Source organism: Scophthalmus maximus, chromosome 11 (assembly GCF_022379125.1).
Source record: "Scophthalmus maximus strain ysfricsl-2021 chromosome 11, ASM2237912v1, whole genome shotgun sequence".
Classification (NCBI taxonomy): domain Eukaryota; kingdom Metazoa; phylum Chordata; class Actinopteri; order Pleuronectiformes; family Scophthalmidae; genus Scophthalmus; species Scophthalmus maximus.
In genome coordinates this window covers 22,133,896-22,161,376 of record NC_061525.1, presented here as the reverse complement: position 1 = coordinate 22,161,376, position 27,481 = coordinate 22,133,896, and the positions used below count along the sequence as shown (strand labels likewise).

The following is a 27,481-nucleotide window of genomic DNA, read 5'->3' as shown; positions in this document are numbered from 1 at the left end:
TCACACATGCACAGGCAGTGAGGAGATAGAGGCTGAGAGCAGAAGGAGCTGGGCGGCAGGAGAGAAGCAGGAGGAGGGCTGTTCGCCGATTGAACAAAGCCAGGGGGGAAAGGAGTGCGCAGCGCCGGGGAGAGGCAGCAGCAGCCGTGAGATGCCTGGAAGGGAGCCCGCCGGCCACTCCTGCAGAGACCCCAAGGTAAGCCTCGGACAAAAAAAAAAACACAAAGGCAAAACGGGAGATGAGGGAGGATGGAAGGGAGGAGAGGGAAGCTGCTGATGCATGATGCGCGAAGCGCGCTGGCTGCCGCTGCTCAATTTTGTCCGCGGATGGCATCGCATGCTGCGATTGCAGTGCATTGTGTGTTCCACTGCACAGCCACGAAGCCCATCTGGAGTACAGGTTGCCCGATAGGAAGGAAAAGAGAAAGGAAAAAAAGTGCGTATTATTACTTGAGAGAGGGAGATTGTGAGCGTCAGCCATCAAGACGAGGACAGATAGGGAGAAGAAGATGTGAGAGGAAGCAAGGAACTCTCTCCTCGCCTCCGTCTCCATCATCCTGTGTCGACCGGCGAGATGCACAGATCACCGTCGCCGCCGCCGGCGGCGCCACGCAGTGGGGGGCAGGGTGATCGGGAAGCCGATGGATTTCTCCGGCGCAAAAGCTAGAGACGAGGCTGTCGACGCGCCGGCTGTTTGCCGCCTGTGCGTACAGCTGTAGTTGTCCTTCTCGGTTGCAATGCAGGAGTTTCACGAGCGCAGCATCAGCATCAGCATCAGCATCAGCATCAGCAGCAGGAGCAGGAGCAGGAGCAGGAGCAGTAAAGCCAGAGTGAGTGTGCATTTATATGTGTGTGATACAAAAAGTGTGTGTGTGTGTGTGTGTGTGTGTGTGTGTATGTGTGTGTAGGAGGGGGGCCTTACACCATGCACTGACACAAAAGCGCTGCATGTTTCAGCTCTCGCACGCTCCTACACATTCGATAGGAGCCGGAGATGAGGCGCCGGGCGTGTTTGTATACGGTGATGGTTCCTGCCAGGTTTTTGAATATCGTAGTGAATATTGTACGCTACACCGACAAGACACCGAGGGAACAAATCCTCTGACACTGATTCCCTGGGAGAAGACTCTCCGCGGTTCCGCTGCAAGCGTCTCACCTCTATTTGCTTCCCCTGCAGCCGCAGGTCAGGGCACTCTGCAGGAGTTTTGTGGCCGTGAAACTTTGATGGCGACGCAGCGGACGGACGAGAGAGCGGCGTCGCGTTGATCGAGCACAGTGTCCCGTGTCCTTCCTGGGGGGGGGGGGGGGGGTTGTGTCAAGTCAGTGATGAGGCGTGCCTTTTTTTTAATACCCATTCTCTCGGGGGAGCATTTAGGGTTAGGGTTAGTTACAGTTCTCCTCCTGTCAGTGGTGTTAGAAGATGAGATCAAAAGTGAAGTGTTTTCGAGTCATTTTAACATTGTTGATCGTCCAGACGTGCGCAACGCTTCCAAGTGTCCTCTGGAAACACTATACTGCAGCGCCTTTTCTCTGATGTGCCGTGTTGCCGTCCATGCGCAGCCTGTTTTTCTAAATGCTGCGCACGCGTTGTCAAATCGACGGAGACGTTTTCTCCTAATTGACTTGTGTTCCGTCTGCTTGCGCTGCCTTTTCCTCAGTCGCGGTGCTGTGAGCGCTCGGGGGCCGCCGTACTTTGGAGCCAAAGGAATTGGAGCAGCCCCGGCGTGCCAGAGTGTGATTTCCTGTGGAAAAACCTGCCTATTGCCTGCAAAGTTACTTTTCAATCACTGTAACCCACCAGGACTGAAGCGCGGTTGGGCCCGCTTCAAGACTGCGAGTGGGGGAGTGCGAACATGCTCATACGTAATGGTTTTTGATGGATGGCCTTTTGACACTATTATCGCCGCACCATCATTGTTGCCGCACACTCGGTACCTCGCCGCTCTCTCTCTCTCTCTCTCTCTCTCTCTCTCTCCACTTCCTGCTCCGTTATAATCCCGAGTCCTGATCTCCCTAACAAGAGGACAAAGGAGGCCAAAGGGGTTGACGACGTGATGCTCCGCGGGATCTAAGGAGAGACTCCCTCTGAGGGGAAGACACTGTGAATAATTAATTGGATCTGTTTATTTAGTCAAGAATGTGTGTGTGTGTGTGTGTGTGTGTGTGTGTCCAAAGAGGGATGTGGTGGGGGGGGGCTCTGCTCGTCAAGCAAGATCCACATTCTCTAATTCCACAGCGGCACATTTGTGTCAACAGCTTAGCCGGGCGTGAAGCCTTTTTTTTTCTTCTTCTTACTCTTCTCACAGGAAAATGTGCGTGCTCGCCGGAGAACTGCACGGAAAATACAGCATTTTGTTGATAGACCCTATACGCGGCTGCTTTATTCATGTCCTTGGGTGGTTGTCATGTATATTATTCCCCTTGAGCTCTCTTGTTTGTACACCTTCGCCCTAGAAGAATAACTTTGTGCATAATGTAAAAAAAGGCACAGCCCGTATGCACTTCACGCGCCGTACACGAACACAATCCAATCTCTCGACATTGACCACGAGGCGGATATGAGCAGCATACAATTTCACGCACAATCTTGTCATTATGACCTCGTGAATCTGCGTTCGTCTGTGTTTTTTTTAAAGCGTCACCTACGATGCTTTCGTACCAGATTTACGGTTCCGGCCCTCTCGCTGATTAGACAGCGACTTCTTGACGCGTGTATTTTTTTCCCGCTATACAGTCCCGTCGCACATAAAGTTGAAACAGTACATGGAGATGCGGCTTCAAATAAAACCTTCCCCTCCTCTGTTTGCTTGGGAGAGAGGCCTCACGCCTCTGTTTGTCCATCACACCTATTCTTACACAAAGGGACGTTGCATACAAAGCCTATATGTACGGATGCTACGCACCTCGGTAACCACTGACTGTAATCTGTTCACACTAAGTCCTTATCGTATTCATTTCGCTGGGGTTGAGGGAATATAGGGCTGAGGAGACACAGGGTTGAGGGAGCATAGGACCGACGGAACATAGGGATGAGGGGAAAATAGGACCGAGGGAACATAGGGATGAGGGGAACATAGGTTGAGGGAACATAGGGTTGAGGGAACATAGGGTTGAGGGAACATAAGGCTGAGGGAACATAGGACTGAGGGAACATAGGGTTGAGGGAACATAAGGCTGAGGGAACATAGGGATGAGGGAACATAGGGTTGAGGGAACATAAGGCTGAGGGAACATAGGGATGAGGGGAAAATAGGACCGAGGGAACATAGGGATGAGGGGAACATAGGTTGAGGGAACATAGGGTTGAGGGATCATAAGGCTGAGGGAACATAGGTTGAGGGAACATAAGTTGAGGGAACATAGGGATGAGGAAACATAGGGATGAGGGAACATAGGGATGAGGGAACATAGGACTGAGGGAACATAGGGATGAGGGAACATAAGGCTGAGGGAACATAGGGATGAGGGAACATAGGGATGAGGGAACATAAGGCTGAGGGAACATAGGGATGAGGAAACATAGGGATGAGGGAACATAGGGATGAGGGAACATAGGACTGAGGGAACATAGGGATGAGGGAACATAAGGCTGAGGGAACATAGGGATGAGGGAACATAAGTTGAGGGAACATAGGGATGAGGGAACATAGGGATGAGGGAACATAAGGCTGAGGGAACATAGGGATGAGGGAACATAGGTTGAGGGAACATAGGGATGAGGGAACATAAGGCTGAGGGAACATAGGGATGAGGGAACATAAGTTGAGGGAACATAGGGATGAGGGAACATAGGTTGAGGGAACATAGGGATGAGGGAACATAGGTTGAGGGAACATAGGGATGAGGGAACATAGGTTGAGGGAACATAGGGTTGAGGGAACATAAGGCTGAGGGAACATAGGGATGAGGGAACATAGGGATGAGGGAACATAGGGATGAGGGAACATAGGGATGAGGGAACATAGGTTGAGGGAACATAGGGTTGAGGGAACATAAGGCTGAGGGAACATAGGGATGAGGGAACATAGGGATGAGGGAACATAAGGCTGAGGGAACATAGGGATGAGGGAACATAAGTTGAGGGAACATAGGGATGAGGGAACATAGGTTGAGGGAACATAGGGATGAGGGAACATAGGTTGAGGGAACATAAGTTTAGGGAACATAGGTATGAGGGAACCCAGACACGCTCCCGCTAAGGGAGCCTAACTTAGGCTAACTCTGGTAAAGGAGTTTTTCTTTCTTTCTTTTTATTATTGTACACGGTCCTTTATCGTCCAAAACCTAAATCAATGAACTCAAATCCTGGTGTGAACTGGCACGGTCAAGAGATAATGGTGGAAAAAAAGTCATTTCCAAGCTCTTGGCAGTTTCATGGAGCTGGATTCTGTATAATTGTCTAATTGAGAGTTAGGCCATTTTGACTTTCGCATCTTTTCAGTGAGCTCACCTGCAACCACTGCTCAAACTGCTCAAGTAGTCTAGTTTAGGACGGAATGACACTACCAGTGACACTGTACCGGGGGCGGAATCTGTCCCAGATTACAATTTGACACCTGTGAAAACACATTCCAGTATACATCTCCCATGTCCAGGTTTAACTGTCTCTCACGGCTCGTGCTCTTATCTGTCGGCAGCAGGTTACGCAGAATGAAATGGAAGATGTACTTAGTAAAATCTTCCATTTGGTGTCTCCTGCTCCTGGCTTTAGCGGGGGATAAGCTATAGACCGGCCCTTATCAGGAGTGAGTTTAGTTAAGGAGGAATCCCTCGTCGTATTCACGAAGACTCCTTTGTTACGCACGACAGACAATGGCTGAGATGTTGTGAACGCCGTCTCGTGTCTGGCTAATAAAAAGCATTCGGGTTGGGCCAGTTTAAGTGAAAGTATAGAGGGACCTAGTATCCGAGCAAATCTTGTCACTATAGAGGTGTTTTCACATTCCTCTCCTGGAGGAGGAGATTTCTGTGTCACTTCTCTGCAATTTGAAATTCAAACAAATCACCCTTGAATATGCAAATGTGAGGCTGGAAGAAACCGGAAACTTCCGGCGCAACAGAGGCAGCGCATCATGAGAGGATGGCAGGTGTGTCAGCAGACGGTTAGCGGTAGCATTAGCATCCACGAGAGGACGGCAGGTGTGTCAGCAGACGGTTAGCGCTAGCATTAGCATCCACGAGAGGACGGCAGGTGTGTCAGCAGACGGTTAGCGCTAACATTAGCATCCACGAGAGGACGGCAGGTGTGTCAGCAGACGGTTAGCATTAGCATTAGCAGTTCGTGAAAGTGTTATGGCTGAATCTCGCCGACGTCACCACAAGCCATCTTGTCGAGCATGTTCTTCCCCCGGTCAACCTAGAGTGGGCAGCTGTCGGGGGCGGGGCCTGCGTTATTTGCACATCATGAATATTCAAAGTCCCAGAATTCCTCAATGAGGGAGAGAGAGTGGATGGTTACTATACTCTAAAACGTGACTGGAGGGGGTTCTTTAACATCATGTGAGTTCAGGTTTATCGTGTCACAGGATATTCCTGCGTTCCCATCACGCCCCCTTCATCTATGCGCTGTATCGCACCATGTACACGACGCAGATATTGGATATTGTTTGATTTCTCGTATGATTTCTTTTTTAATCCCAGAAACATCACAACCGCAGTCACTAATTGGCCAGTGGCAGCACAGGGTCTCGCTGCAGGATTCAGGTCTATACATCTGGAGGGTTTTACATAAGCATCGATGAAGCGTGAGTGTTCGTCACCCAGGGGAACCACATCCCTGCACGTCTGCAGCTCATTAACACACATGGACGAGAGAGATGCCTTTATTTTTCTCCATGTGAGTTAATAAGACCTGACTGGCAAGCATGGTGTTATTATATGATTATCGATTTGTGTCATCCGCACCGTGTCATCCGCCGTCAGCAGCGGGAGGTTTAAGATCGTCGCCTAAAAAAGACACTTTTGTCAGAAAAGCGGAGGGTGTGCTCGTTACCCGGCTGCTCTGGCAGGAAAACGAACGGGTCCGGAAAGGATTTCTTCGACGCGCGGCCCCGCGGGGTCGTAATCTCATTTCATTCCGTCTCGGTATGTATGTGCTGACTGCGGAGAAGGAGGCTCCTCGAAAGGGGACGTGCACGGGGACACGGTTGAGCATGTCAGGAATTCCAATCCACGCCGTTTGACCTTTGGCTCCCCGCAGCATTCGGCGTGTGCCGCCTGACTTTGCAGCCCCGCGCCTTCCCGCCCGCCCCGCTAATGGCCTCCCATCCTCCCCCCCCCTGTCCTCTGCAGCGAGGCGAGGCGGCAGATCAATGAACCTGAATGACGTTTGGCGCAGAGGACTCGTCGTATGAGTTTATCCGATTCGCAAACGATCGTCAAATCGGTGCGTTGAGATATCAGCCGGGTTCCACTCCGCGGATTTCTCTCATCGCAGCTTGTTCTTCCCTTTTTTTTTACTTCGCCGTCAACGCTTGAGCGGCGGCATGTAGGATATCCGCCATCTAAAGCCATTCATCACAGCAACGACAGAAGCGCGCCTGATAAAATGAAAAAGAAGAAGAGCCAGGGTGCACGGGGAGCATGTCCGCCCACCAGGCCTCTGGCATCTCACGTCTCGCCCCGTCACATCTCTCGCGCCTCCGACCGGGAAGAGTTTGAAGAGGGTAGTTATTTCCAGCTCCAGTAGGTGTTTGGGTTTTAATCCCCATCAACTTCCACTTCAACAGCAACGCAAACTCTTGGGTGTCACTTGGTCTTTTCTTTTTTTTCTTTTGGCGGAAGAGCAGACCTCGGTTTGAACAACTGTACTCTTTTTTTCCTTTTCTCACAGGGACGTGTGCAAAATGTACTGTAAGAGGCAGGCAGGACAGAATGATGTGTGTGTGTGTGTGTGTGTGTGTGTTTGTCAGACAGAGAGAGAGTTCGACATATCATTAGGGAAATTGTTTCTCGAGTGTGAGTCGGACGTCTCGGTGCAGCAGTGTCACTCCGGAGAAGGTCACCCATGAGAAGGACACAACTGGATACACTCAGCTCACTATCGGGCATAATGGGAAAATGGGAGGGAGGGATGGTATGAACTTGCGTGAGCGTGTGTGTGTGTGTGTGCGCGCGTGTGTGTTGCCGTGCCCGGAGCCAAACTAGCTGGGGCCGTTTTTAGTCATTTGACCCGGACGACCTCAAAGTGTCATGAGTGAGCAGAGATAGGGATGAAGCCATGTTATTTTCATGGGGGGGGGGGGCAATGTTAGCCCGGGACAATAATCAGGACAGGTCCAGTAGCCATGACTCGTTGCTTTGCACTCGAGGGGGGCGGAGTGAAGGAGGGTTACGGCCGCAGGGAAATAGAAAAGCTCCAGCGCTTCCATGGCCACGGAGCAGAGACGGGGCAGATGAGTCGCGATCTGTCCGACGCAGTGATTCTGTGAATGTAGCCGCTCTTCCTCCTCCTTCCCCCCTCTTTCTCTCTTTCCTTCCTTTCTCCCTACCTATTTTTCTCTGTCCGTCCAGCGTCGGCATCGTATATTTGACGAACCGACGGAAAAAACTGCGAGCTTTGACCTCAAGATCTATGGACCCAATAGTAGCCAGATTTGTATTGTTTGAACCGAGCGGGGACTGCTGAGCTCGCAACATCTTGCTTTTTCCCATTTGTGACCCAGTCACGCTCAGCGGCAGAGTTTACAACCTGAGGAAGAGGAGGAGGAGAAGTGAAAACACCAGCGAAGGGCGAGAGCCTTGAGGGTTTTTACGACAATATGTTAGATATAAAAAAAATACTGCACATGTTCTTCTATTCCCTTTATTTGTTTTCTAACCGAAGGCAGCGGGGGGGGGGGGGGGGGGGGGCGCATTCCCATCATATGCAAAACTAGCACATCTGTGCAAAATTTTCAAAGCCGGACACCAGGACAGCTCAATTGATTTCCTCCAGCGCATTAATGGAGAAATTTAAAGACGTCATTTAAGGAATGAAACAGTATGCAATTATGTTGATCAAGCACAAATTATAATTCAGTTAATTAATCTGTTTGGAGGTCTATATCGGGGGGGGGGGGGGGCAGTGATGGGGCCAGCTCGTACCTTTCAGAGCGGCTGACAACACGAGTTCTTCCGCAAGTTCTGAAATTGTATAAAACGAAATCACAGAGCACGTGCGACATGCCCTGGGCCGTCGGGAAGGGGTGGGGGATTATAGCACAGGTTAGAAGAAGAAGGGGCCATTTTGCTGCGTCCGTGTACAGATTATTGTTTACGGCACGCAGCGTCAGCGAATGCGGAAAATATACGCGCTGGTAAGATTATCCCCCGAGGAAGCAGCCCCCCCCCCCCCCTTTTGGCTTTCAAGCACAACGTATGAGTGCTCTTGTTATCGGGACACAAACACGAGTCAGCCAAAGGATCCAGTCACTCTCCCATTAACAAGATAAACGCTTGTTACCCTCTTAAAGCGCCGAGATAAAACACGCCAGCTGTTATCCGTTTTCCATCACCTCTCATTTTTGGGGGCTCGTTGAGGCTGCGGCAGACGAACGCACCGAAAACACACACACGCACGCACACACACACACGCACGCACGCACGCACGCACGCAGGTCTGGAGTTCACAAAATCTCCGGGGAGACATGTTTAATTCATGAGAGAACCTTGAAAAAGAGAGCGAGACCTCCTCCGGATGTGTTCAGCGAGGTTTTCCAGGGGATCTGTGACACCTCTGCTGTCCGTCCGCTGCTCGGATGCCTGTCACGTCGCGCTGCCCTTTGCTTTGGACCATCAATGTCAACACTACATTCCTGTGTGGATCTGATTCGTGACGCTGGTCCTCTCGCTCCCCCCCCACCCCCCGCCCCCCGCTCGCTTTTGCTTTCCCTCCTCTTGCCCGTCAGCGATCAAACAGAGCAACATCAAAGACAGATGACAAAAAAGAAATGTTGGATGTCGTCAAGGCCGGGGGGGAACCGACGGCCAAAGAAATGTACCCCCCCGTGTTCCCCTTTGCTCGGTTGGTTGCAAGGCCCCGTGTGTCCGTTGTTCTCCTAGTAAATTAAGAGCGGCCCATCTTCAGACGACACCTGGGGGCCCTGTGAGCCAATCGTGTCTCGCAGCGCTCCGAAGGTGTCGTAAGAGATGCTGCTAAAATTGGGGCTTTATCAAAGGTTCGCCACACACACGCACACACACACACACACATACACACACACACACACCTCTATAACAATAGCAGTGGCTGTTATATTATTAAATCCCACATCCTTCAGGAGGTATTGAAAGTGTTCTCTCTTTCTACTTCCCCCACCCCGTCTCTTTGGACCTCTCACAACAGATGTTTTAAAAATATCCGTTTGGAAACGCAACTCGGAGAGCAGAGAAATCACATCACACACACACACACACACACACACGTCGCACACTGTCAGCGCCTCACCTACAAGTTGATCCAGCCGAGCTAAAAACAACCACAAAGATAACACGTGCATTCATTTTGTATTTGATTAAATGCGACGTTAAAAAAAAACAACCCAAAAACTAGGGAACTGGTATTAAGTATTTATTTCTCGGTCTGTGGCGCATTGAGAAGCAATCGCTGTCTCCGATCTGCAGGATGATGTGGACAGACGCGGTGGAGCAGAGGTGTTAGCGTATGTAGAGGTGTGTGTGTGTGTGTGTGTGTGTGCATGCGTTCGTCTGCATGTGGTCAGCTGGAGCAACTGGTGAGGCGGCCAATGACGAACCTCTTCATTGGGAAAAAATGATGGGGCTAAAATATTTTTGGGGCCGCAGCTGAGCCTGCGTCATTGCAGCTACGAGCCAAATTAGCCGACAGTGGACACTTGGTCGTCTCCCGTGTGTTAGCCAACAGCTAATCCCTTACTGCAGCACCATTATTGTTCAATTCATATTCGTCTATAGTATATTCAAGGGCCTACAAAGCAAGTATATTTCTTTCATCATCACCATCGTCATCATAGTGGTTCCCCACATGCAGAATGCTGAGCTTGTGATTATACCGAGCTTTTAATATGAGTAAATATAGTGGCTAATGTAATTTTGGCTAACTGGCATTTTTAAGAAGGGCCTAAAAACCTTTATTTTTAGACGAGCATTCGCCTAAATCTTGTACTTTTTCTTTTACCGCTGTTTTTTCTTTTTAAAACTATCTTTTTTCTTTTTTCTTTATTTTTACCTTCTTTTTTTTTTACTCTGTAACACTTTGAGATTGCTTTTAGCAATGAAAAGTGCTCTATCAATAAAATGTATTATTATTATTAACGCATTTCCTGTCTCGTGATGCAACTTTAACTGGTGCTGTGAACATCGATACATCCAAACTTCATATATGTCTTAAGTTGCTGCAAGCAGCTGATATGTGGTCAGTGAACATTATGTAGACATATTCAATAGAAACATTTTGTGATTTGGCATGTTTGTTCCATAACAATTGCTTGGAGCTAAATGCTAATGCTATCATGCTAACATGCACACGTGGCAAAAAACATGTTCATTTTGAGCTGGTGTCATATTTACCATGTTACCTCTTTTATTTAGGAGCAAGATCTTAGTAGTTAGATGAAATGAAATAATCTGGAACAATTCGGAATAATGGATTATCTTATTTTATCTTCAATGATTATTTTAGTTGCTAATTAGCACTAAACACAAAACAAAGTAGGCTACTGGATTAATATTTTAACAAAATTATGGTAGGGGGATAAATATGCTTTTTTTTTTACACATACAGTGATCATCTGGGGATCATAGATTTTATGGAAGAAAAAAAAACAACAACATCAATCTCAGGGTGGTGCTAAACACCACAAAATCAAGAAATTACCAAAGCCAGGAGGATTCATCCTCTTCGAACCGTGAATGTCTGCACAAACCGTCCTACCAATCCATCTGGAAAAGATGCTTTGATATTTCACTGTACATTATGTTAACAAAATAATCACAGCAGACTAATTTAAATAAACTGAACACATTTGAGTAAATTGCATGAAAGTTTGATGCGATTTAGCAACGGTCCCCTCGTGACGGTTAACAAGTTAGAAATGAGTCATAATATGGGCTTTGAGAGAAATAACATCCCCGCTTTTGACTGACCTCAATATTATGGATGTGAAAAGCCTTGTAGTCGCTCCGACTAACATGAATCTTCGGATTTAATTGTCACGCATGTGATTATAATCCATATGCTAATGATGTCGTGCATCGTGGCGAATTTCCCGATTCCACTTAAAAGAACAGAACATGTGTCAAAGTGGAATCCTTTTGCAGTGTTTCCTCAATTACTAAGAGACACTTAAGGAAACTGGGCTCCATCGTCGCCCTCTTAGCACAGGGGACGTCTTCTCTTTCAACTGTTAACACTTTTGCATTAGGTTCACACCAAAACATCAACTGTACTAACAGCTGCTAGAAATGACTTGCATACGAATCTCGAAGCTCCTTCGCACAAACCCTTCTTTATGCCCACCTAGAAAAGGTGCCACCTCTGTGTTGCTCTTTGCAAACATGGATGAAAGCGGCCAAAAGCAAAGAGTACAAAATGCACAAATTACATACAAAAGCTGAACCGTGTCGAATGTCCAAATGTGTCTAGTCTGGATGCTCGCTGCAGGTCTTACGTGTCGAAGACAGTTCGTGGACACATAAAGACCTGCATGCCATAATCAAATGAATGAATCTTTATTACAAAATGACATTTTCTTAAACTTTTTTTCAAAAGGGCATCTAAAAAGTGCAGGGTGAAGTAGGGTTTTATCTCAAGCAAAATCTTCTTGGGAGAATAGAATATGTTTATGCCGTGATATGCTTGCTTGGCCGGCACGGTGGTATATGGTGGTTAGCACTGTCGCTTCACAGCGAGAAGGTTCTAGGTTCGAACCCTAGGTTCGGAACAACCAAACATCCAGGGAGTTAGTATATGTTGTCCCCCGTTCTGCGTGGTACTTCCCGCTTCCTCCCCATGATCCATAGACGTGAATATTGGGTTTAGGTTTTTTGGAGACCAACAGTTTAAATTGACCATAGTTGTGAATTTGAGAGTGACTGGTTGTTTGTTTGTTGGCTCTGCGATGGGTTGGCAACCTGTCCAGGGTGAACCCCGCCTCTCGCCCAGTGTTCGCTTGGATTGGCTCCAGCCCCCTTGTTGACAAAAAAGCGGTATAGATAATGGATCGATATGCTCGCTTGCCTTTTTGGCACATTCTATAATAATGTAACAAATGGCACAAATTACACTAAGGCTGAACTGCTTTATATTGATCGCTGTATTTCATTGTTTATTGTGTAATGATTGATTTAAATCGTTTATTAATTTGACCAAAAGATGTGGTGTTTGAGGGAATTATTTCCTACCTGTTAACTGCGATTGAGTAAAACTGTAAGAGAGCACATATTCTCTCTATAACTTGGTTAAAGTTGTACAGAAATGGTTTGCAAATTAAACTTAATCACATTTAACCCTATTCCTTGAGTGTAAACACAAGATGCCGTTGTCAGTATCCAGTTCCCTCCTATTTTTTGAGTATACCTGTTGGACAAAAACCTACACACAAATTATACAGACAAAATATTAAAACCAATATAAATGCAAACATCTTACTCTGATGGAGATCTAAGCCTTTTAAAGCTTATATAGTTCAAACTGCCCTCGTAGGTTTCTGTGTGGGTTCTAATTACGGCAGCTGTAAAAAAAGAATATTGACATATTGACAAATTGAAACAATAGAAACGACAGGTAGAAAATAGTAGTGTCTGGGGGGTTTACACTGAACATTGTTAGTGTCGACATAATGTATGTACCTCTCAAAGCGGATGTCGAATTTAGATGGCGGAGGGTTGAAAGGTTGAAAGGCCTAATGGTTAAAGCTTGTACATCGAGGTTTGAGGGCGGAGTAGCTTTGACCTTTTTTGATTTTGATGTCGGTGATCAATGAACTGAAGCTCATCCTGCTGCTGCTGCAAATGCCAACAAAAGGCCCTTTTGTATGTTTTAAAACCTATATTTAATGCACTTGTGTCCTTTTTTTCTGTCCCGTAGGTGTTGAGCTTCAGCTGAGGATGGCAGGAGATTCTCGAATCCTCATGGACCACAACATGGAGATAGGAGTCACTCCTGCACAGGTAAACTGCAAAGCCGCCTAATCGGCCCAATTGTTAATTCCGACCGTATATCAACAACGGGAAAAAGGAAAGAAAAAAGGGTGGGGAGACGTGAGATACTGTACGTGGGATAAAGGGGGAGACGTGGTGGGGGCTCACTGGGGAAAGCAGATGAAGGAAAGAGATACTGTATGTGTGTGCGAATGAAAACTGGACTGATAACTTTCAAGAATGTTGGGAATGAGGAGGATAAAATGGCAATTAGGCATGCAGTAGGTATACGGCGTACATACTTTGCAGATTAAATCCGAAGTAGAGATTACAGATAAAGCCCCACAGAGCGTAACCGCCCTTCTCGCGCAACCCCAATAACGGATGGTGCCGTCATACCGGTTATCAGTCCTGATATTCCTGTTGATTGGAACATATACTGTCGATCCAGGCGCGACCAGAAAAAGGCTAAAGGAGAGAAAACAGCCACCACTTACCACTGCCACACAGGGAGAACTAATGAATCTGTTTATGCACCACCACCCATGCATCCCCCCAGGGGAACATATTGACTACAAAGGCCAAAGATTGTGCGACACTGCGTGTGACAGCTTCATCTATCACTAAGTGAACCCCCAGCCCCAAAGTGTGGAAATGAATGGGTCTATTTCGGCGGCCTACAGCCGGCGTAGTGCAGATTAAACAACACATTTAAACAGCTGCGCACATGAACGGATCTCGTCCGTGGAAATTCTTGACCTTAAAAAAAGAAAAAAGAAAAAAACGTTGACTGACTGTGATATATATCCAATATCCCGAAGTAGAGTTGGTAATAAGGGAGCCCAGTGACATTCAGTGAGTGCATTGTCATCAAGCCACTAATTGCAAGGCGGGTCAATATGCATTGTCTTTCAATTCCTCTTTGTCGAAACGTTCCTCGAACAGGGATCACTTCAAAATCGATATATCTGTATACTCAGTACACACGCAGTCACGCCTGGCAGGCATGTGCCTACACGCAGGGCCGCAGCTGAAACTGCACCTGACATTTTAATGAAACCCCTGAATGAACCCGTTGGACGGATTTTATTATCCACGGATCTACAATCGAAAGCGATGGGAGGATATTGTATGTAGTTCCTTTAGATCAGTCCTTCCTCCCCCGCTGTAAGTTTTCCTGGTGATGTGAGCACCACTCTGGGTGGATCACAGGTGTCCGATTATGAGCTGTTTCCGTGCTGCGACACAATGCCTTTCAATTATCGGCTCAGATTGGAAAGTGTCAGTGTGCTGCCAAGAGTCCGTCATCTGATTTTAGAGGTGCCTTACAACTTTGTCCTCCTTCTGTATGTGTGTGGTCCAAGAAGAGGGCCAAGCCGAAGGACATTTTCACGCAGGCCCTGCAGGAATACGTAGCCAAGCTGCTTGGCATTGTCACTGTGTGTTTTGTTGTTGTTGTACATAAGGGAAAATATACTTTTGTACTACTTATGTGCCCAGGCATATGCCACTCTTTTTGTAGGACGCCACGAGGGTCTATTGGGGAAAAGATTGGAAGATCTGTTCCTATCCAGGCCTGCCAATGTCCCATAGGGTGCGAGGGGAGGGAGCACAGGGGACGGGGGAGGGAGGCAGGGCACAGCTGTGGAGCCAGATCGTCTAGCTGGAGCCCGGCCAGCATAGACAAAGACCTGGGCATCGATGTGTTCTTGTTATGTCCTTACTCCCTGCTTCACTTTCTCCCAGTATACTGTATATTATGTACATACAATGACACCTACGGTACAAATTCAATGTGTACTGCGCAACTTTATAACAGCTTCCTGCCAGCATCACAGAGATGTGTGGTTTTACAAGGGCTGGGGGGAAAAATCACACAAAACATGATATAAAGTCAATATAGTGTAAGAGTTGTTATTTTCCACTCCTAACTAATTTCAGCAGGGCTTCACCCCGGCAGGCGAATGCATGCACTGACATTACTCTGAAATGCAGACAGGTCAGCAGTCTTGTCCAAAAAACAGCTTCGAGCTCTTTGACTGCAGTAAAGTCAGATTTTTGTTGCATCATTTAGACGGTTACCCAGTAACTACAAGCAACACCACCAAGGATGGTCTCAGGTGCAGGTAGGCGCGCGGTGGACAAGCTCTCAGTCAGACTCACCCTCAATCCTACGTCCGGTAGCAAAAAAGCCGAGATGGCGCTGGTCAAAATGGCAGCTCACAAACCAACGGGTGACATCGAGAAGAGTCGGGAAGCTCTTCATTATTGTTCCTCTGTAAATTGAATGTCTGTCTCAACTACAAGACACATACATATATGAATATTACAATGCTTACAACAGCTAAGGAGTTAGAGAGGCTAGCGTGAAGTACACCCATGTGGAGAAAAGCCTTAACTGACAATATTTTCTTGCCCTCTTCTCCTCTTTCTTTCTTTGCTTGCCCGTAATCTTTCAGCTCTTTATCCTTATTTTGCTTCTCTCTCCCTCTGTACCTTTTCCTGTTCCGTGCAGGTGAAGAAGCTTCCCAAACACCTGCGGGAGGCCCAGATCTCGACGGAGCGAACCCACCTGATTTCTGACCCGACGAAGAAGCCACGTCAGCGGTACGTGCAGAAGGACGGCAAGTGCAACGTCCATCACGGCAACGTGCAAGAGACTTACCGTTACCTCAGTGACTTGTTCACCACGCTGGTGGATCTACGCTGGCGTCTCAGTCTCTTCATCTTCACGCTGGTCTACATTGTCAACTGGCTTTTCTTCGGCTTCCTGTGGTGGCTGATAGCGCTCATCCGCGGCGATCTGGTGCATGGCGACGAGGAGGGCTGGACCCCGTGCGTGGAGAACCTCAACAGCTTTGTCTCGGCCTTCCTCTTCTCCATCGAAACAGAGACCACCATCGGGTACGGTTACCGCGTGATCACCGAAAAATGCCCCGAAGGCATCATACTGCTTTTGGTGCAGGCCATCTTGGGCTCGATTGTTAACGCCATGATGGTGGGCTGCATGTTTGTCAAGATCTCGCAGCCAAAGAACCGCGCAGAGACCCTCATGTTCTCGCACAAGGCTGTCATTTCGGTGCGGGACAACAAGATGTGCCTGATGTTTCGTGTGGGGGACCTGAGGAACTCTCACATCGTGGAGGCGTCGATCCGCGCGAAGCTAATCCGCTCGCAGCAGACCAAGGAGGGGGAGTTCATCCCGCTGAACCAGACGGACATCAACATCGGCTTTGACACGGGCGACGACCGGCTGTTCCTGGTGTCGCCGCTCATCATCTCTCACGAGATCAACGAGAAGAGCCCCTTCTGGGAGATGTCCCTGGCACAAATGGAGAAGGAGGAGTTCGAGATCGTGGTTATCCTCGAGGGAATGGTGGAGGCCACAGGTATGAAACAGGGTGCTGTGGTGGGGTGGGGGTGGGTGTTACGGGAAGGGATAAAGACAAATAGAGGTGGAATGAGGGGATGTATGGACGACAGAGAGATGACAGAGAGAGTCAGAGATTGATGAACTGCTGGATGCAGGAAGCGAGCTGAGTGGGTGGAAAGGGAGGACGGATGGATTAAGTGGACGGAAAAAGCAGAAGAGGCTCACATGGAAAGTTGCGCTGCTCAAAAGAGAGGAGGAGCGGGAGTGAGTACCTGTGAGTGCTGCATTTTGCAAAAGATAATATTATAATGGATGGAAAGAGAGAGAGAGACTAACATTAACAGGTAATCAACTCTCGTAAGTAAGACATAAATAATACTAATGCATATCTGTTTTTCTATTTAAATAGTACAGGTTTTAATTGTAATCATTTCAAAACTTTCATAAGAGTAGCTTTTTTTTGGAGGAAGGTGAATTATGTTAATTATTTCATACAAACTTCCAGTGTCTGTGACCTCAAGTGACACATGATGATTGAAAGCTGATCAAATTCTGCCTACAAATGTTTCCGTGTGGTCGCCGCAGGCCCGCATTCCCGCTGTTGCTATGCGTCAAGGTTGCGTCTTTGATATTGTTTATTTCGAAATGAAGGAAGTGTAACTACCCACACAGCTGGTCTGTGTTTTGGGTAAAGGCCAAGCAGTCCTGAAAAAAGTGCCCCGGGCCGGTTACATTTATGAGGGAGACGCGACCAGGGTGGTTCAGTAAAGTTCCACAAAGCTCCTGTTTCCCCGGAATAGTTCGAGGGGCTGCGTGAGGAAAACTACATCCTTCACCTATAAAATCAGGACTCCAAACACCCGTTGACGTGTGGTGAATACAAACACCTTTACAGCTGTTCATTTGCTGTTCTAACCTGTTTTCTTTGGGGCATTGGCTGATCCAATTATTGTGCGTATGCCTATGCTGCATTGTTGATTGGCCTTTGTTTCAAGGACTAATTATAATCGGCCTCATTTGAAATGCAATGCATTATACACATTTCTAATTAATTTTTATTGGATATCATTGCGCCGGATGACTGTGATTATTCAGTCCCCCTGCGCACAACTGTCGTTTAAAAAAAATAAAATAAAAAAGACTCGTACAAAACGCCAAGCTCCCTAAAGCAGTCAGGCATTGCTTTGCATGCATCTGAGCATTTCTGCTCTATTTCTTTTCTGATTTTTATTTATTTATTTATTTAGCACCAGTAATCATCATGCTTCCTGCGCACACTGCTGGGTACTTGACTCAGGCACTAAATCACCTTTCGCTTCACGGCAGAGACCATGCATGGCATCGTGCAGGGTTTCTGTGTCGTCACTGCCCTTGACCGCTAGGCAACGGACCAATCCGACCATCCTCCAACCCCCCACCCCCCCGGACTGGTGTCCCCTGTTAACCTCAACGGGACTTACAAAACAGGCCACGGGCCGATAGCCTGGGAATCAAACAACAGCTGAAGCTATTTTTCATCTTTTCATATTTTATATTCACATTTTCCAAGTTTGCTTAAATCTTGACATTTAATTGCAATTGAATATACCAGAAATTGACACCCAAAAACTAGCAGTTAACAAAGATTGATTAACACATCTTTGTTAACAATGACTTTACTTCTTCATTGTTTGAAGAAGTAAAGTCTTCACTGTTCTTCACTGACTGTGTAAACTAACTGTCCAACTAATTTGATTTGATTTGATTCATTGATTATTCCAGTTTTTATTTGTGATATGGTCTATGCATTAAGAAATATATATATATTCGTTTTGTGGTCTGTAAACAAGCACAGGCAAATGAACGAAGAGTATCTCAACCTGTCATTGACATCACTTATACCTGGGGTCATACCCATTTGGGATTTGGGAGGAGAGAATTAGAAAATTGAATTGCATAATACCACATTTTACAGCTCTGGTCTTTGAGACCAATGTGTCATTTGCTGTAGCGTGCCATCAGCTCAAAATCATGTTTATGAGTAAGTCTTATAAAACAAGGGCAAGTCATGAAGTTATCACAGTGATTCACAGTGCGTCCTTTAAGCTGTTAAAGAAGGGCACGCGGCTGCAGGCAGTCAGGCTACTAATTTACAATAATTATGTCTTTTTAATGGAGATATAAGGCTCTGAGGTCAGAAGCCTAAAGCTGACTAAGCACACTCGCTTTGCTAATTCAAAACTGATGAATGTGCTGCCAACGTAGTTGGATATAAATGAGTCAGGACGGGGCCATTACTGCGGTATGTAAATATCTGATCCAGCGGGATATGATTTTAATATTCTAAAATAGTACAGAGGTAACCCCTGGGGAAACATACGGTACATTTATGAAATTCTTTCTATAAAATAAAGTAAAAGTTGGAGGGTAAACATTGCGGCCTCAAAAATACATGGACTAGAAGCAGCCTATACTGGTATATACACTCAAATACATTCTCTTAACAGAAAGAAAATATGCTTGAAAAATCAATGTCTAGTTTATGGTCATGAATATATAATCAGTTTGACCTCAATGGTATATCAGTGACTGCGAGCTGACATAGTTTGGAAGAGATTCAAATTAATGGTAGATACACTGTTTTTGTAGTTTCCGACACAACGCTATAAATTATTTCATTTGGTCTTAAAAGATTTAATCGACCAATCCATCTGAATATTTAATTTTACTGCCAGTTTCCTAAATTCTTATATTTAAAGCTAAGATTTTTGGAAATCAAGTGCAAATACAAGAAATGCTAATAACGAGCCACAGTTTAGTCAAAACAATTGCACAAGTGGATCAGTTTATGCTATAACAAAAAATATACTTTACTCTAAGTAACCATCTCCTGTTGTCAACATTTCAGAAAGGATTTAATTGGATAGAGACACTTCTTAATCATCTTAGCAACCAAACTGAATCCTCCAATATGACAAATCCAAATAGTTGAGAAAACTCCAGACTTCAGATGTTTATGAACTCTGCATGTATATTTTTCATACTTACTATTGTAAGCAGCTGGTATAGCTCAGTGGGTTACACTTCTGACTTTGCTACCGAGGTACGTGGGTTTGATTCCTTGGCTAAAACAAAAAATTATGTAACCGATTATTGTGAGTCACTTTGGCCATAAGCATCAGCAAAATGAACGTCATGTCATAAAAAACAGACCCGATTTTAACTTTAAGAAATACAAAGTCACGTGTAATATTTAGCTCTAAACAGAAAGCGATTATGGCGCAGTTTATTGTTTCGTGTCTGGCGCTTGTTCCGAGGTGCCAGCGGCCCGGTCATGAATGTACGTTGGTGTTGCCGACAACAGTCCTTGTTTTCATTTTAGAAGTATGTTCTGAGGATAGCAGGTTTAAAGCTGCTTCGTGTCCTATTTCCTTTACAGTCCATTATTTATATATAAAATAAGACCTGCTGAATGTCAATTCTTAGAGTGCACAAAGCATCTTGAATCATTATTGTTGATGTGTAAATAGCGGCGTCGTCAGTGGAATTTTTTGGGGTTTTACAGGAAAACGCCTCGAGTCCAAAAGTAGTTGTAGAGGTTTGTCGTCATACAAAAGTGGTTGTCGCTGTATTATATTAGGATCATACGGTACGAACACATAGAGGAGGTTTTTTTTAAATCGAAAAGAACTTTTGCAAGATCTTTCAAAAACTGTAACGTAACTGCAGTTGGTTGCTTATGAATTCAACCAGGTTTGCCAGGTCAATACGCTTTGCGACAAGAGTATTCCCTTGCACCAAGTCATCTCACTTACATTAAAACTTTGTCTACTTCATATTTGAGGCCAACCTCAAATTAAACTCTATAAACCTCGACTTGTTTTTCGGTTTCCGTGCCGTGCTGAACTCACCCAGAAGCACAATGAAAGTTAGTACATCTCTTTTGTTTTCAACCTTATATTTGTTTTACTTCCATGTCTATTCCCGGGCTTCGTAATTTGGAGATCTTAATTACCAGTATGCATGAAATGCAGGGTCTTTCCAAATATAAATATTTCCAAAACAGGCCTAATGAATATAAAGCCACAAGGCTCTATTTTTCCAGAGGTCTAGAACCTCCACTTGTCTGTAACCATCCATCAGATGTTGGAATGTGCCATCTAGAGACAATTGGAAATGGCTTCTAGAGTCCCAGTCCCCCCCCACACACATTTCTTATCATCGTCGGCCTCTGTCCTCCTAGACTGTCCTTGCTGAATTTAATTTAGCCACAGATCCCCAAAAGAAAAAACAGTCATAAGATAAGCCCTGTGCATCTCTGAATGAATCAGGTTTGACTCGCCAGTATTCAAATTAAATGTCAAATTATAAGTTTAGTCAGCACAGGATGGTAAATGAAGAAGGGAACTAAAAAAGGACAAACTAGAACTGCAGAAAAAAAAAAAAAAAAAGATTATTAACATTAACAATACATCACAATATTTATAACTCAGCTGCTTTCTACTACAAAATTGTCACTATGGTCCACTGAGGATGTACGTAGTTGTAGTCAATAACAACAGTCAGCCATCTGAGCAGGAACAGAATACAACATGAATGCAACGTGTGTCAAGAGTTCATATTTGACGTCCAGGAGTGATATCTGAAATCGGTAAGGCTGCTTAGCTCTTGGTGGAAGACGATGCATGAGAGCCAGATGGATTTATTGAAGCTTGGCCAAGAATAGAGATGAGCAATACTCTGTGTGACGCCACCTAATTCCGAAGGTAACCTTGCTTGCAGGGTGGATTTGAACCCACACAGTGCTAACGTGAAACTTACTTGATATGTACAAATAAGGTTATTCTCCATGGCACCACGGCGTCTCCCCCATTCCGTGTGTGAAGATCGTAGTGGGTCCGACATTAACCTACGTTATTCCAAGTCACACTGTATATACTTACAGTAGATTCTCTCTTAAGTGAAGACTGTGATCCTGAAAAGGCAGCCATCTTATTCGAGTGTTTACTCCCTCAAGCAGAGACTTGGTTTCACATCTTCTTCTACACGAGCGCAGAGTCTGTGCTACAACCTTGGTTGCTATGGCAATGGCGTCTGGGCCCTATCAGTGCCTTCACGGCGAGAGACAGACACAGTGAACTGTTGTTTCTGAGGCCGACTTGTAGGTCTTATACACCTAATGCTGCCTATAAGATCAATATGGGGACAAAATCCTTCAAAGATCCCGCTTTTTGAATGTGAGATCAACACAGATTAATAGTAATGCGTGGATCCAGACATGTTATGAGATCCAACACGCAAAGATATGCCTTAATCTCTGACGCAAACCCGACCTGGCCCCCCCCCCTACACCTGCTGTAGGAGACCTCAACAACAACTGTGACATTTCTATTTCTACAGTTACATTTTATCCTACAATTTAATAGGTAAAGCAAAGTGGACAAAGTTTACTCACACTTCAACACCACTTCTGTGTTGTAAAAGAAAATGATTCGGCCGATTCCTGGTACTCATCTGAAGGATTGAATGCAACGACAAGGCAAAGATGGGTCTCGCACAGCGGAGAACAATGACGCCCCAGAGATGTGGCAGCAGATTCTGCAACATGACGGACGTTTGACAGAAAGAGTATATGTAGCACATCAAATTGGATCTATTTCCTCCATGGCCTTATCCTCCGTTTGGTCAACTGGAGGCGCTTGAGTCACATGTTGTGCAACCACGGTTTGTGTCGCGGGATTTTCCCTTTGCCTGTTTTTTGTGTCAATATCCTTTTTTTTTTTTACGTATGTTATTCTTTTTATGGTAGTATAGTCTACACTTAAGTGTCCCTCCCTGCTACTTCCAACCCAAGCTGCTCGCTGCCTCCAAGCTAAAGCGGCAGCAGCAAGAAAAGAGGAAGTAGTCGTCTGTTTCTCTTCTCCTGACCCGGCTCATCCGCACAATTTTTATTAGACCGTTGGGGGAACGAGGGAAACATTGTCATTTCTTATCTCCTCAACACTTCCGCTGCTGGACTTCTTGCGTTTGCTGGCTGGTTCATACCCGGGGGATTAACACCGGCATTCAATATTGAGATTTGAGATATATTAGATTTTTATCTTTTCTCAAGCTCTGGTCGGCAAAGCAGTTTCCAGCAAAAGGCGTGAGATATGCAGGTAAACAGTGAAGCACATGTTTCCTTATAGTATCTATCAACTCCCTTCAGACACCACCACATTGATTTTCTTTATTAAGGCCAGTCATCACTTCCACCATCCGCATCGTGCACTCATCGAACAAACCCTAACACGTCCCATTCATCATCCATCCATTCACACATGACGAGCGCTGTGAAAGATCACATTCTCTGCCTTCTTATTCCTGCAGGCATTTGTGGAGGAAACATTGCTCCATATCCTTTTGACTCAGCTTGCCCACTTGTGGCCGATTGATCATTTTGCTTTGCAACTGTATTCATAGCATGATTTGGTAAATCAATCACATCTTTCACTTATGATCTCTGCTGTAGATGGATTATTAAAACACATTTACAACGGTCACAGCCACAGCTACTCTACAGACAGACAGTGGACCATTTTTGAAGACTAATAAGTGTAAAAACAAATAAACAAGCAGCGTGGTAGAGATTGGTAAGTGACAGGAAAAACGTTCCCTCGGGGCAACTTAGACGGAGTCTCCGGGTGGATGCAGAGGTCATGAGCCCTCATGGCGGGCCTCATGAAAAGCAACAGCAGCAGCAATAGCAATGACAGCATGTGATTTCAATGACACTCTGGCCTTGTCAACATTGTTTAAAGCAGAGGTGTAACTAACAGTATCACCGATGACCCTTTTCCTTTTTTGATGTGCCTGCAAACCGGCATGCACAATACCAGTGCACCCTGGAACGGACACACCTACATGGAAATTAAAATACCCGGTATTTGACAAGTCAGAGTGTCTGTTGTAACAAAACCACATACGGGAGGCACCTTGAGAGGCATCGAATTCACATGTAATATCATAATGTCACGTGCACAACTGTGCTCTCACTATTGTATGCACAATCTTACTTTACCATACGACCATGCTCTCACACAAAGATTACTGTGCCCTCAATATTCCGATAAAAGAATAGAACTAATATTTCAAAGAAAAATCTTTGCCGCTCCATAGTTGTGTTTGACAAAGCAGTTACGGCCTGATGCGCTGGGCGTCCAGAAACGCCGGTGCTCTCACTCACACTTATCCATTTCCCTGATGTGAAGAAAGTGCTGAAGAAAATACGTCCGCTCATCTTTCTATCTAAGAGGCAGGATGAGAGGGCTGATGCAGAGAGACTCTAACGTGGCATGGAAGATTTCAAATTTGTCCACCAAACAGTGATACGGGGTTAGAATTATGGGAACTGTCAACGCTTCGTTTTTGTACAATCTCCAAAAACAGAACATTGACATTTTGCGGGCAAGCAAATATCTAGTGCGAAATCCCTCGCTTCGCTCTGAGGGGAGTTTCACAGCTTTAAAGACATCTTGAGTTCCACGGCACAGGGGAGACTGAGGGGGGCTGGAAAATAAATGTGCTGGGAGAAAGCAGATATTGTGGTATAAATGTGTATCTGTCTCACTCACACAACTATTCTCATTAACATATTGTATTTTTCTGATTTACGTTCCCTTTCACTTTGTTCCAACGCATTGTAATTTATATTTGCAATGTTATTATGATCTTATGTGTGCAACCAACTATGAATAATCTTGGAGGGGGCCTTTATTATTTTTCCCTATTTGTGAATCGATGCAGTCATATGAAAAAAACTGTTCATTTTGATCCGATCCCTCTGGAAATAAGCGCTCTTAAAATGTATTTACCAGCTAGTCACTAAAATTACTGTCTGTGTCTTCCATCGAACGTCTAGATGTTTTGAGACAAAGGCAACTGAGCTGCTGAATTGAGACGAATGCCTTTGTGGAAATTATAAAACCGGAATCGTCAAACTGCTAATATGACAAGACACGAAAAGAACATAACTTTATGTAATTGGACTGCAAAGTAGCTAAACTAAGAATTTAATAACCAACATATCAAACAATGTGTCACAAACCCCTAAACAGACAGTACAGAGACCCTTCACATAAGGAAGTGAAAAAGACACCACATTGTCTTTGAGGATCCAGTCATAGAAACAACAAACATATCGCAATTTACATGTGGAAACTAGGCCACTCGTATCCACAGGGAAAACAGAAGAAAGTTGCAAAAAACCCCCCTTCCTCTAACCATGACATTAGACGGCATATCAAATTTGGCATCTACGTCTATTTTGGAGACAGAGGATTGGTGTTAGGGGTGATGTTGTGCACATACAACACATTATGTAACACAACAGCCGCGCGAGGAAGCAATGCTGCGTTCCATTATACCACTGAACCCGGAGCTCGGAAGTCGGGGTGGTGAATTTACTCCGACCTTCGGAGGGGGGGCGTTCCAGTTGCAACTTCTGACTCGGAGGTCGTAATTCAGAGTTCCGAGATTATAGTGGAACTATAACCCCGACTTCCGACTTCCGAGGTATAGTGGAACGCAGCATTATCTAGGGCAAGTTAAATGTTTTCAGTTTCCTCCCATATCTGTCTTTCGCATAGCAAATTTCTCTTCACCTCTAGGGTTGAAAGGTGGCAGTAATATTCCGTTTCCTTCACTAGGTCGTGCCCAAGCTCCTGAGTGGGAGTCTAGCTTAATATCATAGAGTTGTGAAGGCGGAATTAACGGCAATACATCTGCTTAAGAAGCTTATCGTTTGAAGATTTACCTAATGTTCCCAGTGAGAGTATGTTGGACAGGTTAGATGCTAGTTTTGTGTCGTAGGCTACATGTAGCTTTCTTCCTCATATTTCTTCACGATCACTGCCACAAAATTCAAGCATGGGTTTGCTTTAGCATTACAGAGCAGCATACACTCTGTTATTAAAATGTATTTACATAATTTATGCTAACACCGAATCCCCAAGAGAGAACGCTATGCCTAGCTTAACCGCTAATGAAAGCGCCTCTTGTTTTTCACTGGGCCTAAGAATCAAACCTCGCAGTACAGTCATTTGTGATTAATGGCGAGTATTTCTTACTGTTGTTCCCAATTGTGTTTGTTTCACAAAGACGCCATTCGCTGTATAGTTAACTATCTCACCCTTTCTGGTAAAAGGCCTTTTTTTGGTCTCTCCTGGCATTTAAGTATCTGCACGAAAAGTAGGAAAGTGTAATTAATGACAGAAATAATGAGTGCATTGTGTTTAAGTTTGTCTGGCGTTGCGTTTGCTGGCTTAATGAAGCTGCCGGGATACCGAGCCATCATTCATCTCATTAGTTACACCGGTGGCTTCGCTGCAATAATTCAAAAATGTCCAAACCAAGAACTTTGTTTGCCTTCGGCAGTTTACCTTCCTTGTGGCAAAGTCTTTTCTCTCCTTTCCAAGCAAGTGCAGTTGCAAGACTGGGCTGCCAAATGTGTTGTTCTTTTGTTTTCTACTTGCTTATTGGCCAAAAAATAGAAGAAAAACTTATTTTTAGATCAGTGGGGCTACTAACATTATTGCTTTCAAAATGTACAGTTCCTGTATAAGCATGAATAATTAACTGATGCTCTCTCGCTTTCTCCCTTCACCTCTTCCCATCTCTGTCCTGTCCTTGTGTACGCGGCGACACATGCGTCCATACAGGGATGACGTGTCAGGCGCGGAGTTCCTACCTGGACACGGAGGTGCTTTGGGGCTACCGCTTCACCCCGGTTCTCTCGTTGGAGAAGGGCTTCTACGAGGTAGACTACAACAACTTCCACGAGGTCTACGAGACCAACACCCCCATCTGCAGCGCCAAGGAGCTGGGTGCTAAGCTTCGGGAGGGGCCGCTATTGCCTCAGCTTTCGCTCCTCAGCCCCGAACCTAACATTCACACGTTTGACCCCCTCGACCGCCTGTCCAAACAGGACCCACTAAGCCAGGACGAGGACACGGAGGAGAGAGATTCGGACATTCGGGGAGAGACTAACGGCTTAGCTGCTGCTTTAGAGGATCCGCCCTTTGCTGATGGAATGCCTGACTGATTTGTCACTTCAGCTGAAAACCCAGAAAAGACTGGACGGGAAAGGACGGGACAGTATCACGCTTCATTTAGCCAATGGCCAGCTTGTTCCATTGCAGTACTTGGAGATTGCAAAGACATCCATCTCCAGCGCCCGACTCATGCAATACGCCTATACTAGGGTGTCAATCTATAGTATAGATTGGTTTTGTAGTCACGTAAGGAAAACGCATACCGTTCACAGACACACACGTACAATATCTACAGTATATCTACACTTTAAGGCTGGTGGTTCAGGTTGTCTTTTTATAATCGTAACGACCACTTACTGCTATTACCGCTCAAGTTGTATAACTTTAACTTGAGCTCAAACTGGTAGCCATGACGAGAGTACCATGGGGCTTATTATGGATACTCCAATATCCTCAATTTAGAGTGTGTTTAATTCACTTCTTCATTTAAGCAGAGTCTCATAACTCGACTAATGTGTCAGGCAAGCAGCTTCTGCGTGCTCACGGAACCCTTGTTACGGATCATTTCTAAAAAAAGAAAAATTTTAAAAATGCGGGGAGATGATTATTTCCTTTCGCTGTCAGTGTCGTTATTATTCTGTCTCTGAAAGCCCATTCACCTAGGAGGGAGTATATAAGGCCTCTATAGTTCGCATATGCAAGAGAAGATGTAGGAACGCTGTTCTATAAAAGGCAACCACAATCCAGTTTTGCTTTCTTTGTTCACACCTTTTCCCTGTGGTTTCTACTGTCGTAAAAATGTGTGTGTCAAATTGTCTCCGCAACACTCGGGGAGCCTTGACCCAAAAGAAACCAGCTCGTACCTCATTTTATACAAATTTTCAGGGTTTAAATTTAACAACAAAAAAAGGGGACTAGTTAGATGCTGGTGATAGCTTTATGCTATATACTGACTGACTACTGCAAGAACACTTCTTGGCTGGTTAAAGATTTAATGCCC

The 27,481-nt window shown here is 45.5% G+C and overlaps 1 protein-coding gene across 1 annotated transcript; it reads left to right on the top strand.

The window, feature by feature from the left end:
• kcnj5 (potassium inwardly rectifying channel subfamily J member 5) lies at window positions 1-27,223 on the top strand. The gene is made up of 4 exons (XM_035623897.2): window positions 1-196; window positions 13,046-13,128; window positions 15,614-16,487; window positions 26,149-27,223. The coding sequence occupies exons 2-4, from the start codon at window positions 13,066-13,068 to the stop codon at window positions 26,529-26,531; spliced, it is 1,320 nt and encodes a 439-aa protein (XP_035479790.1). The 5' UTR covers window positions 1-196; window positions 13,046-13,065; the 3' UTR covers window positions 26,532-27,223.
• The last annotated feature ends 258 nt before the right edge of the window (window positions 27,224-27,481 follow it).